Here is a 13,203-nt window from a genome sequence, read left to right on the forward strand (position 1 = left end):
TATCGCCACCCCCGGTACCTGCGTCACGATGTTGTGTACACGATCGCCGTTGCGTCCGACTGGCGCGGGCGAGCTGCCTCCCCGCGCTTCCTCGTACGGGACGATCTTGCGGACAGAGTACGGCCGAATGTGCTGGCACCGCCCTTATTGCACAGACCCGAAAGCGGGCCGTGCTGTGGCGCCGTGACTCCCTTCGATTGGACAGCCGCGTGCATGTATAGCGGAAGCGATCCGGTGTTCGAGTGCGTATGACAACCGAAAAAAGAAAACAAAGCAGGCGCGTGTTGACATCGCAGCCCTTCAGGCGCGCCGTGGACAACCAGTTAGAACTGGCCTCGGAGAGACGAGGTACTTTCACGGTCAGGCCTCTTTCCTTTTTTGTCTTTAGTAAGCGATGTTTATAGCTTAAACACGTCTGGCAGCTTCGGCGTATACGGAATTTGAAAGCCAGATACACGTTTGTGTGCGTGGTGTGAGGAGGTTTAATATCCCGACGCCTTCGGGGCGGGTCATTTCAATTCCTTTCGCTCGGAGTCTGCTCGTGGCTGCGCGCCCGCTCGAAACCGCGTAGGTGTTTACACGCACGTTGCGTGTGTCCTTGACCTGACCTTGCCTGGAGACCTCTCGCGGTGTTTCCATTGGTTGGGATTGGAAACTGTGGCGTTTTGCCGCCAAGTGTCGTGCGCGCGCGGGTGCGCGAACCCCCCCGTCCCGTCGACCATTCCTTCTCGCTGGTCCGGGTCGACCTTGGGGCGAGCCACGCATGCGAGACCAATGCGATGCGGCCGCGTTCTGCGCCTCTTTCGGCATGCCCTCCGCGCCGACGTCACTCCGCCACAATACGTGGGACCGGCGCTGCTTGCGCGGAAGAGGACGGGGCTGCGAACAGAGCCGGACCAGCATCGGCTGGTCCGCGTCTTTCGTAACTGATATCAGCGCGAATGTTCGCCAGTAAAGGGAATCTGTAATCGGCTTTCGTTTGCAGCCCTCCTGTTAATTAGTTCGCCCATTATTAGTAAGTGCCGTCATTCCGCGCTGTATTGCCCAGATCGTCCTGCAACGTTTATGCGCCGTGTTCTTAGTATTATTATTTCTCTCTTTCCTGCTTGCTCGCATAGACAACACGACACACAATCATTCCTTGTCCTTTCAATTCGTTCGCTCTCGCTCGCCCCACCTGCGCGCGCCGCCGCCCGACGCTAATGGATCGCCTAAATGCGGCGCATCGGGACACGGCGGACGGTGCCAATTATTGCTGTTCGTCGGCTTGCCCCGAACGGGCTTTGCTTTATTGATTCACGGGCTACGCTGCGCTTGGCCGACCGCGGCGCAGGAGGACGAAAGGGAAACGGAACAAGAGAAAGGGAGTCCAGCTGAACGCGAGAGCGGTTAGCAGAAGCGCAGCGTGGCTTAAGGCGTCGTTTGTGTTTGCATTGCGCACGTCCTATACAAGGCAGTCTCTCTCGCTGCGAGCGCAGGTGTGACGTTTTTCGCGCTCCTCTTGACTACCTGCTTGACTCCGTTGCCACCGCTCATATCGAATGATGTGTGTCGCGTTAATAGAGAGTTTTAGATTAGGGGGACGCAAGCATAGGGGCCCGCTAGCGTCCCCCTAATCTAAAACTCTCTAATGTTCTCGTGGTTAAATGCGGCGAGTGCATAGTTTCCATTTTACGGAGTGGGTGTGGTGGAGGACGGGATTACCGTGCATCTTTCTCGTCTCGTATCTTCATGCCGACTAGATCGGCTTGCATAGCTCCCGGCAGAGTGGTTCTATTCGTGGTTTTAACGTTCCATTATCACCGGCGCGTCTTTGTACCCTACCCACCGAATACGCGCTTGTGCGAGGCTTATGTAAGAACTGCCATTTTGTGGTTTTGCAAATCATGCTAGTCGCTGTGGGAGTCTCCTCTAGTCCCTTTCCTGTGGACGTTGACTTATGTTGTAGGATCACTTGCGTAGGTACGTGCGCGACATGCATATTTACCTAGAGCGAGCGCATGTGGCGCCTGGCTGGGGCGTTACGGCGGAGCGGTAACATTGTTCTAAAAAGCGTTCAGCAGGTGGAAAGTGTACACTCCGGAACAAGAACCTGTCGCGTGTCGCTCGCCCGTTGTGGGCCGTTTATTCCACCGTGATTCTCTTGGTCAACCGTCGTCGGACCCGGGAACATCATATGCGGCCGGTGGACTATAGCTGTGTTCCTCTGCATTTGTGTATCTCGTATAGTTAGTCAACGAGACCCGTATACCATTCGGCGAACTGCACGCAATTAGTGAGCCGGAGCGGTGCTCTCCCTCTGTCTGCATATCTGACTGACGGCAGACGATCGCCTTATCGGGGAATTATTGTTCTCCGAGGGAACTCCCCGTATTCGTGACCGCGCGGCTGGTGTTGTTTTTTTGGCACGGGAGTCGGCACGAGGCAAGCCGACCAAAATATAGGCGTGTTGCGTCGTGAACGCAGGACCGGTCGAGAGAGAGGCATGGTGGCTAGCTGTTCAAACAGCGCGCTGCCGCCCAGAAGCCGAGATCGCGCGCACGCAAAGAAGTCCCCTTGCGTGTGGCGACTTTGTCTCGACTTGCATGGCCGCATCCTCCGCTCGTCCCCGCGGGCCGAGGGAAAAGTGAAACGCGTATGCGGCGAAAATGTCGCAAACGTGGAACGGAAATGGCACGGACTGCTCGGCAAGAGGACATTAATCAATGTGCGCTCCTTTTCTAATTCGTCCCTGCGGTGCACGAAGCGTTCGTGCGTTGGCTCCTAGGCGAACTGGACTCATTAGGAGTAATTAATGCCGGCAACTTGCGCGCGGCGCGTGGCACCCTCGGTCGTGGCGGCTGACGTGTCCGTTGGTTCGCGATGTGTGCGACGCTGATGCGACCGGATAGGAGGAAGGGTGGGGTGCGGGAGGGATACTGAACTCACGGGCCCGTCGAGTTTCGTGGGGCGTTCTCTTCTTGCTGGTTCACTTTTGTTGGTTGACCGGTACGGAGCGTTGGCTCACTTGGCCTACCAAGAGTTATTGCTGTCTATGCTCAGACATAGGGGAAGCAATTGATTGGTATCTCATCGCAAGTTTGCTATGGAGCGTCGGAGAGATTTACGAGCGGTTCGTGCATAAGAAAGCTGCATTATTTGTTATCCGCTGCTGGTAGACATAAATTGGCATAGGAGATGCTAGGAAGCTCGGAAGTTCCTTATCGAATTGCCGACGCCTTCTTCGCGAATAGAGAGTCTATGTCAGTACAGCGAGAAACGTCTGCGCATGAAACAGGACTAATTATTTTGGCAATGAGTAAGCCGACTTCCACTGTGTATAGTTAACAATGCGGCGGGTCGATAATTTGACGATGCCATCGAGTCCCCACCTGACCTCCTTGCTCTCTCAAAGCTACGGTTCTCGCACTTGTTCTGCCCAAATGGTGCAAATAGGCACAAGAATGCTCCTTCTGTTAACCGATACAACTAGCCAAATATTTACGTTATGTGTTCGATGTGAATGCACTTGCTCGGTTCGAGAATATAATCTTTTCATAATCGTAAAGCTAGTTTTTCTGCGAGGCAGTTGGTCCAACTAATGACCTCGCAGTCATTTTTGCAAGCAGTGTGTACAAACACAGTTTTCTTGTATTACTACTCGGAAAATGTAGAAGTGGCTCGATTAAACCGAGCGCAAGAGACAAATCGCAGCATGTGCAGCTAGAACATCGTATTCTCTGGAACGATGACCGGTCACGCCATTAGTCGGGGCAAATGTGCATTGCAGAGAAGCGCACTTGCGAATTGGGAAAAATATATATTGTACTTCATTATGTTTTGATTGAGCGTTTATTTCCTTATTATTATTATCAGTTTGCGCTGTGCCTAATTTTCCTGTCACGTTCTTGTTCGCAGGGGCAGCAGTCTTCAGGATGACCTGGAGATGAGCGACAGCGACGATGAGCAGGTGAGCACTCTGTCCAGACAGCGCTGGCCTCCTCCACTGCGGCCGCGTTTCTTTCAGAATCGAACGTTTCACAATCCTGCTTTAGACAAGGCATGTTGTCGCTTCGACCGAAGTCTCGGTGGCCCATGTTATCGTTAAACAAGCACGCATACGCGTTCTCCCGCCCACTTTCGTTTTACGTGTCGACGATGCTCCGTTGCAAAGGGCAGTGACGTGGGCATTGTAGGCGTGGCGAGAAAGCAGCCTGTAAAGGAGCAGATTCAGCTGTGCTGATGGAATGTTTCTTTCCAAATCTGCAGGCCGCTGGTATAATCTGCAGTTTGCGGAGGAATTACTTTGGCAGGTCTCTCTTTTGCTTCATTCATGCAATGTTGAATCGCTGTAAGAAAGGAGGAAGGTCGCCAGGCTCAAGATGCTTCGTTCGGTATACTTACGTTAGCGGGGAGTCAACTGGAACGCCAATGCATTGCCGGTATTTTGTAGCGATGCATTTCCGGTAATAATGCCTTTTCGCGCTTTGTCAGTGGTCGGAGCGACGGTCCGCTCGCGTTATCAACGGGATCGGCCGGCCGTGAGCGGTGGATGATAAGACTAAATCGTAAGGCATCGCCACAACATCGCGGCCCATGTCTCCGCAAAGTTCGGGAATTAATATCTCGAAACGTGTCATCCTGAGAATTCGTTCCAAGTGCGTCCCGTCTGCCTTGCGAACTCCACGGCTAGAATTTGTAACTTTCAATATTGGCCAAGGTAATTAGTTAAAAACTTAATTTGTGAATGTTTGTTAATTAGTCAATTATGCATTACAAGGTTTTGTGCAAGCAATGTCCGCCTCTTCGAGTAGACCAGCTCGTGAGCTAGAATTGTGCTATCTGCCACAGGCAACCTTTAAATCTTTTGAAAGTGTTCGCTGAAACACCCGTTATATGTACCTTCATACCCAATAATTAGCGGCACTGCGCATGTGGTAGACCCACACTATTTATACGGAGGGCCGATAGCATCAGCGCAATTTTTTTTTTTCTTAGAAATCCCTGAAATGGCCTTATTGTTTGGCGTCTTGATAGCTTGAATAGGTGTATCCGAATCCACGCACTAGCGACGGTTCCCTGTGAGTAACAGAAACCAATCTCGAAGGCTATGCTTTTGCGAACTGCATGCGCCGGAAGTGATTGCAGAGTCGGAAACACGTCATAGTTGCCACGTTTTATACACCACCTTATATTGTGCTGGGGAGCTCGCTGTGCAGCGACGAAGCATTGCATTTCTTCGTTTTCATTTTATGGTTTGCGAATATTCGTAACTTTCGAATAGCGAATCGAATAATATCCTATTAAATTCTGTTTTTGAATCGAATAGTCACTATTTGTAAATACGAGTATTTTCGAATAGCTTTCGAATATTTCATGACGTCCATTGTGCGCAATCGAGCCTAAAATTGGAGCAAAATTCCGAAAAAAGTCATCCCCGCGGTCATGGTGTAGGCATAAAGAAATTAGAACTTACGTAGTGGGGCTAGTTAGGTCGCTCAGGAAGTCGGAGTTTACCGGCAATACAGCGATTATTCCCCTTCTCCGAAGAGTTCCGTGTATGCGAACAAACTGCTCATTTCTTACTGGCGCTGCATTTGTGTATTTAATAAAGAATGGTTCATAAAGTGCAATATAATGACAGAACTCGCTGGCGTTGTGAATACTAGATGAACGTTGTTTTGTATTAATTGTGGAAATGACTCTTCATTATTCGAACGCTATTCAAAAAGTATTCGACAATACGATTCGATTTGCATGTGGCCCTGTTTGATTTGTATTCGATTCGGTCTCAAAAGAGTGCACTATTCGCATGCCCCTAATTTCTTTTTTTTTTTTAATTCTTTTCTTTTTTTCTTTTTTTAACGTTCGCATTTCCCTTCGCTTGTTAACTTGTGTGCAACGCGACACGATACGCCGTTGCAGACCTTTTCGCAACAGCGAACGCGCTGAATGAGTAAACGCCGTCGCGTTAGCGCTCGGGCACGACTCTCCTCGGGTACTGCTTGCTCTCCGCGACTTCGCTAGTGGACAAAACATGTACACTGGCTGCGCGAAACACATGGAATAATAAAAAAAAAAAGCAAATGTAACTTGAACGAGTAGCGTGTCGTCTGCTCGGGCCTGTGCGGGTCGCGTTGCGAAGCGCTACGTGTCTCTCTCTCTTTTTTTTTTTTTTTTTTTAAAGCCTCTGTGTTCGTCGCGTTTAGGTCACCACACGGGTTGTTTTCGCCGACGACGCTAATTGCTGGAGTCTGCGGTCAGCCTTCGCCGGCTCGGTTTCCTGTGTGCGCTTGTCTCGAAGGCTGTCGTTTCCCTTGTTATCGCGGGTGGGTTGTAGGCGCTGCTCCTCTTGTCGAACGGCCGGTCTGCATCTTTCGCGCTCGATCGTGGCGACTCGGGACTGACTGACTGAAAAACTTTATTGGCCGAAGTATTGACAGGGAGGGTGTGGACCGATCCTTAAGGGACGTTCCTTATAAGCACTAGGTGGGCTCCTCATTACAGGAGCCCATTGGCTATAGCCGCGGCTTGGGCACGCACAACCAGGGCCTTCTGGCTCGCCAGGTCGGAGCAGCCAAGCTGGGCCGCCTCCCAGTCCTCCCGGGTAGAGTTGGGTATAGGGCACGGAGGAAGATAAAGGTTTCTTGCTCCGTGGTATAGGGGGAAGGTGCGGGGCGGGACGAGGACCTTGTCTTGCGACCACGCGTTAGAGAGGACGAGGTCTGTTGGGGACTACCAAGAAGGAGGGTATACGTGAAACTCTCTTGGCTCGCCGCATGGACCAGACTCTAAGGTGTCCAGCCCCGTCAACACCTAATAACAGTTTGTCAAGGTGGGAGAATTGTGAGAATAAGTTCGACCGAACAACAACCTCCATTAGACTACAGATATTCCGCACGACGCTTCGCCTCGGCGCGCTTGTCGGCGACACCCGAGCTGTATACCCGTGCTAAAGTTTCGCAGCCGGAGGCCACTTTCAGAAAATGTTTAACTCGTCGGAAAGTGTTATCCATTGTTACAAAGGTTCGCGCGAGTGACAGTAAGTTGTCGAGTAACAAAAGAAATTACACTTGGGTATACTTCTATACCATTTGTCGCTCGAAAGCCGGTACTGTTCTTTGTAACCGTGAGTAAAATTTCCCCACTGTTAAAATTCTTCGTTCGAGTGGGCTCAGTTAGTGGTAACCCGAAGTCATTGGATAGGAGACGTGCATGTGTCATTGATTTACGGTTCGCCCAGCTGGATTTTTGATAGTTTAGTTGACGGGGCCTCCTGGTCGAGTTTTGGAGTGTTTTATGACAAGAGCAGTGGCAATTGTATTTATCTGCATTGTTTTGTTATGTTGTATTTTGCCATAGACATATGTTTCACTGTACTGAATGCGATATAACCTTGCTATAAACAAAGAAAAAAAAAAAAGAAACGAGAAAAGAAACTGTGAGTGCTTTTTTTTTTTTCTACCCACAAATGACTTAACAGTTCTGGCAAAGCGCCATCGCTTATCATTGCCGTTCCGGCTACCGCTCAAACGGCGCGCCTGGCTTATCGCCGCTAAATAATCGCCGCCCCTGCCAAGCACATACTCGACGCAGATGGAGCGGTACGCGGTCGCGCTATGCTGAATCTGCTAAACACCTGTTCCATGTATTCTGAGCTGCCAACACTACAGCAACGCCCTAATGTTCTCCCTCAAATTCAAGAGCGTCTAACGATTATGAACAGATTGCTTTCGTACGGACAGCAGGGCCGGTATTTTGTAGCGATGCCTTTCCGGGGATAATGCCTTTACGCGCTTATCGCGCTTTGTCAGTGGTTAGAGCGATGGTCCGCTCGCGTTATCAACGGGATCAGCCGGCCGTGAGCGGTGGATGATAAGACTAGTATAGAATAACTCACAATGCATCGCTACAAAATACCGGCCCTGAACTCGCAGCCTATGGAGCTGTGGGGAAAGATTGACAAATCACAAAAAAAAAAAAAGTTACGGACATCGCATCATTGTTTGTTTGAACACATCTCCCGCGAGACGGAGCGCATTCACGCTAACTATATATATATATATATATATATATATATATATATTGATGGTGCATTCATCCTTTGACGTGTGTACTGTTTACAGCTGGTCTTTTGTGTAAGATTAGGCTCTGGTTGTGTGGGGTTTAGCCTTGCAAGTGGCGGTTCAGCATTTTCATGCACCGCCGTAGGGGAGAAGCCAAAAAACGGTTTCTTCAGCGCTCGCCGTGCGAAATGCAGCGAGCGAACAGGAACGTGTCGGAGAGGCGGAAAGCCGCAACGTCCCGACTTCCTGCAAGGCAGTGCACAACCTAAGCACGTGGGCCTCCTATTACATTATTCAGCGGCGTGCTCTGCATACCCGCTTGGTTTCGTAGTGACGCAGTCATCTTCACTTAATAATAACGTTGTTGATTTGAGAACGGCGTCACCAAATGCCCCCACCGCATCGGCGGGACATGCGGAAAGTCTAAGCAGAACATGTGGAAACGCTGTCGCTTTCTGCTGGAACCCCTCACGGCGGTATACAATTAAGAAAGCGCCTCAACTGACAATTAAGCATTGTGTCCATAGAGTGTGTATACAATCGCTTGTTGTCTTGGCGAGGAGCGGTTAGGTTTAGTTGTCATAGTTGAGGACGAAGCAGCAGCGTCTTCAGTTCACTGCTTGCGAGTTGTTGGTGAGGGCTCTTTTCTCATTTTTTTTTCTTTCGTACTTACGATGCGTCGTCACGTTTTTTTTTTTTTTTTTAATACAGTTTTGTGCGTAAACGTCTTTCTTTTTTTCCCCCCCTTTTCAGGAGCCACCATTCCGCAAGACGTCGTCCTCGCTCGGTTTCTCCATATCGAAGAACCCGTGAGTTGCATCGCAATCATTTATCTAATTGATCACGCATCTTGTGTTGGGTGCCGTAGTAAAATTATATCTATGCAGTGAGAACTCGGTGATCGATAAGTTTCTGTCTTTTATTTTATTTGCTTAGTACGTTTAAGAGGAAATTCTAGCTCAGTGCCAACTCGTATTTCCCTATTCAAATACATATGTAAAACGCAGAAATGATTCTATGAGACATCCGCTGGACCGGTTTGAATGAAATGTGTAGAATTTTAGAGATAAGTTTATTCTAGTAACATTGGGAAGAAGAATTTTGATTTCGGACCTCCAATTTTTTGCAGGAATTGTCGAAAATCACTGTTAAAAGGAATAGAATCACGAAGTTTACAAATTCGCAACTCGGCGCCAGAAACAGATATCGTAGTTATGTAAACTGCATCTGTCAGAGCATCTCACACGGACAAATAGGATTTTTACAACCTGCACGAAATTATTACATTGTCTACGAAGGTTTTGCAAAAGTCCTACTCACAGCTTTGAGGTATACTCGAGAGTGATGTACAATATACATAACTTTTGTCTCCTTCAGCTGTATTATTAGGTGCACTCTACATAATTTTGATATTGTTTTGCATTGCTGAGTTGTAAACTTGACTTGCGTGTTTTTTTTTTTTGCTTTTTTTTAATTTTCAATAATTTTTCTAAAATACGACGTAAATTGAAAATCAGCTTTCAATAGTTACTAGATTTTAACTTGTCCTTTTGAATGCAAGAAACCTCATGAAAATATTTACAAGTGGTTGCCGAGAAAAACAGTTTATTCGATGCTGTGCACTTAAGGGCTCCCGAGAAACAGCGAGCCTGTGTATGAAAGTGATATAGATGATGGAGGAACAGTAAGAATATTTGTTAGGTGCACAAACTTTGATTTTACTTCGTTCACATGCTTCGAACGTTGCGTTCAGTCAGCCTGCTTTGTTTATCGCCGGTGGTTAGTTCGCCCGCGCCGGAAACGCACGTCATTCTTCTGCGGACAGACCGGATAACACACCCTGTGAGGTTATTGTTTCATTTTTTTTTTTTTGAAGAATGATTTAATTGTAGTGCGAGCTTTCGTAATATCTGCTTGCCTTTAAACGAAGATTCGCGCCGTGAAAGCCTTCTCATTTTAGCCTACGCACATTCGCGTGCAAGTTGGTCCCTATTCTACTGCACTGAGATTTTGTAGCCTGCAGTGATATTTGTTGCAGCCCCTTTGAACGTCATTGCGAGGCTTTTGGTCCCGTTGCTTGCTTACTAGGGGTGTGCGGATAGTAATTTTTGAGACCGAATCGAATACGAACCGAATAGTACCAGAAGCGAGTCGAATATCGAATAGTTTTCGAATAATCAACAGCCGTTGTCACAGCTAATATAAAACGATGTTGACATCCTAGTATGTTTAAAGTTAGCACGCTTCTGTCATTACATAGCATGTTATGAAGCGTTGTTTGTATAAAGCACGAATGGAGCATTACGAGCAATCAAGTAGTTTCTTCGCATGCACAGGACTCTTCAGAGAGTGCGAATGATCGCTGTATATCCTGCATAGTATGGCTACCTAAATGACATAGCCTGCTCGATTACGCAAGTTCTCATCTTTAACGTCTATACTACGCCCGCAGGGATGAAAACTTAACGTACTTTTGCGCCAATTTTATGTTTAATTGGGGGCACTTGATGCCTTGAATCATTCGAAAAGCTTTCGAAAAATATTCGCATTTACGAGTAGTGACTATTCGATTCGGTCATCGAATCGAATAGTACAGTAGTCGATTAGTTATTCGAAAGTTTCAGATATTCGCACACCCTTATTGCTTACCGTCGACGAGCGTGACGTGCAGCGAAGTTTCACATGGTGTCGTCAGCTTTGCATATAAGCGTGGGCAACCACCATGCTGGCGAGTTAAATTGCACCTGGGATGGAGTCACGGCTACAAAGCGATCCGCTTCTTCTTCTTCTCAAGGACAAACGGACGCGGTCGCGCCCGACGGTCGGCGTCACTTTCTTCCGTACCGTGTACAGCCTGGCGTTGCGCTACGATTTTGTTTTGTTTTCTTGGGTCGATCCTTTCGCCGTAATAGGTTCCCGCGTGCGCGGCGATGCCTCTGCTGCAATCGCGTCCTTCCCAGGGCGTTCGCTCTCTACGTCGGCGGCGCCGGCTTCCGGTGATTGGCTCGCGGAAGAGGCCAATCAGTGTTTCGATGAAGCAGGATGCTTCTCCACGCGGCACTTCGCGCGCGACAGAGGCCGCCTCGGCAGCTCACGAAAACTCCCTGCGGCTTCCTGAAGCATTTGGGGGACTCGCTTCTAGACTGCTCCTTAAGTCAGCGAGACAGAATCGCTGCATTAGGCCGGTGCAATGTAGCGATTGCGTTCGTTCGATTATGTGTTACTTTATGAACCACGGCCGGCCGGTGGCTGATCCCGTTGATGACGCGGCTGGAACGTCGCACTGACGAAGCGCGAACAGGAATGACATTCCGGTGTACAGTAATAAACGCAAACTGAAGTGGGCGCTTAAACAGTCGCGATTCTGTGCGTATTTTTCATGCTTTATTTTCTTCATCTCTCTTACGTCTCCATTCCCATTCATTCCCCCTTTCTCACCCTCTACTCTTTCCCATTCCCGTCATGCAAACCACCAGTCCGATGTCAGCCCAAAGGCTTAGTTAATGCTTCCAGCATGGGTTGTCTATATTGTTTTATTTATTTCTTCATTAAAAATGTCATCTTACTGCTACCGCACTGTCCGCGGAAGGACGTCATGTACACGCGTACTGGCTGGTCGTCTATCTGAGATTGCGCCAGCTGGCGTCACCCCGTACACAAACTGGCGCAATTGTTTGCTTATTGACGTCGCTTTTTTTTTCTTCTTCTTCTTCTTTGTATTGCATTGGCCAAACAAGAGAAATTATTGACGTTCGGAAATAATGACCTTTTTAATGCACCCAATTAAAAGAGACTGGCCTTTCTTTTTCACTTGCGTTGTAGGCGACGAATAGAAGGAAAACAACATCGTGCCCGTCGTCTAGAACCGAATCCACATCCTCCGCGTACCGCCTCCGCTCTTCGTGTGATTCCGCTATACCTTTGTTCGGGTTTTGCGTCGATAGTCCGCTGCACGCGACAAGCCCCTAATTTCTTTCGTTTTCAAATGTTTGCTCTCCCTTAAAGTTCCCGTATCGATCGCGTCCTTCGTGGGCGCGGCTCGCCTGTCCACGCGGCGGCGAGACGGTTGCGCTGCTCGCGGTTCCGACTCGGACGCTGTTGCGTCATGCCCGCGTCGGGTTGCGCCGGCTCGTTACACAAGAGGTTGCGGGATGTTGTTAGCCGTCTGACTCCACTAATCTAAGCGGAAACGAATTGCGGCGGCAGCAAATGGCATTGCAGCAGAGATTAACTTTCTTGCTGGTGTCAGCCCGAAACGTGCTGACATTGGGCCGCCTGTTTGGCGGCGTCGGGGGCCGAGAAGAAGCTTGGGGCAGACAGTACCTTGGCCGGTCACATCGCGAATCCTTGCGGGAAGTTGTGTAACGCGCTTGCCGTTTCGTATTAAACCTTGCTTCACTACAGTTCTCATTAGAATAATATAGGTCCTTGCCCATAGCAAAAACGACAGCAGCCTAGGGGAGCTCACTAACGAAGAAAAGCTTAAAAGGAAACCGCTTTCGGCGCTTCCTTGTGCATCATGCGTGTTTGCGGCCTACCAAACGTACATCTGCTTGTGTTCTAGCTCATCACACGCTCGTCATTAGCTGTCGGCGCTAATAGAGTGTGGCCGGACGCGTCCCGGCATCTAAGCTCTCGACGTTGGTATCTGCGGCGTGTGGTTTTGTGCGTGTCATTTCGGGGAATTCGCCATGTTCGGGCTACGGCTGCGCTGTGAGAAAGTGTTGAACATATATAGCCATTGCTGCCGTTACGATTGCGTGTAGACGCATGTTCCTGCGCAGCGTAGGAACGACGTACGAATGACGCCTGCGTCTTGAGGATCAGTTGTACGCTGGCGGTCCGCCGATATGGGGGACGCCCTCGTTGCGTCGACGCGCGTTTTCTCTTCCGTTTCCTCCTGCGGCCCGAGAGAAAAACCGCCCGCCGCCGCGTAGGAACTCGATAACCGGCGCCCCCTCCCCTTCTCATTCCGCCAGCCGTCATAAAACGCTTGCGCAACCGACCGCTCCCTGATGGGTGGCGCGAGTTCTCGGCGCCGTCGACGGACGGTACCGAGAAACATTCTTTGAGGAAGTCTTCTCCGACCTCTTCCCGCTTTCTTTGTCTTCTCGTCGCGTCTTTCCATTGGCCTGGTCAGCCGCGTGCCTGCCACGTC

The 13,203-nt window shown here is 49.4% G+C and overlaps 1 protein-coding gene across 2 annotated transcripts in view; it reads left to right on the plus strand.

Moving 5' to 3' along the window:
• The window catches only part of LOC119449618 (AF4/FMR2 family member 4-like), a 179,572-nt gene that overhangs the window by 145,894 nt on the left and 20,475 nt on the right, over window positions 1-13,203 (plus strand). For both annotated transcript variants that reach the window (XM_037712834.2, XM_037712832.2), the window contains exons 10-11: window positions 3,898-3,949; window positions 8,799-8,854. In XM_037712834.2, coding sequence (XP_037568762.1) covers window positions 3,898-3,949; window positions 8,799-8,854 — 108 coding nt within the window. The remainder of the gene's footprint in view (window positions 1-3,897; window positions 3,950-8,798; window positions 8,855-13,203) is intronic.

Source organism: Dermacentor silvarum, chromosome 4 (assembly GCF_013339745.2).
Source record: "Dermacentor silvarum isolate Dsil-2018 chromosome 4, BIME_Dsil_1.4, whole genome shotgun sequence".
NCBI lineage: Eukaryota > Metazoa > Arthropoda > Arachnida > Ixodida > Ixodidae > Dermacentor > Dermacentor silvarum.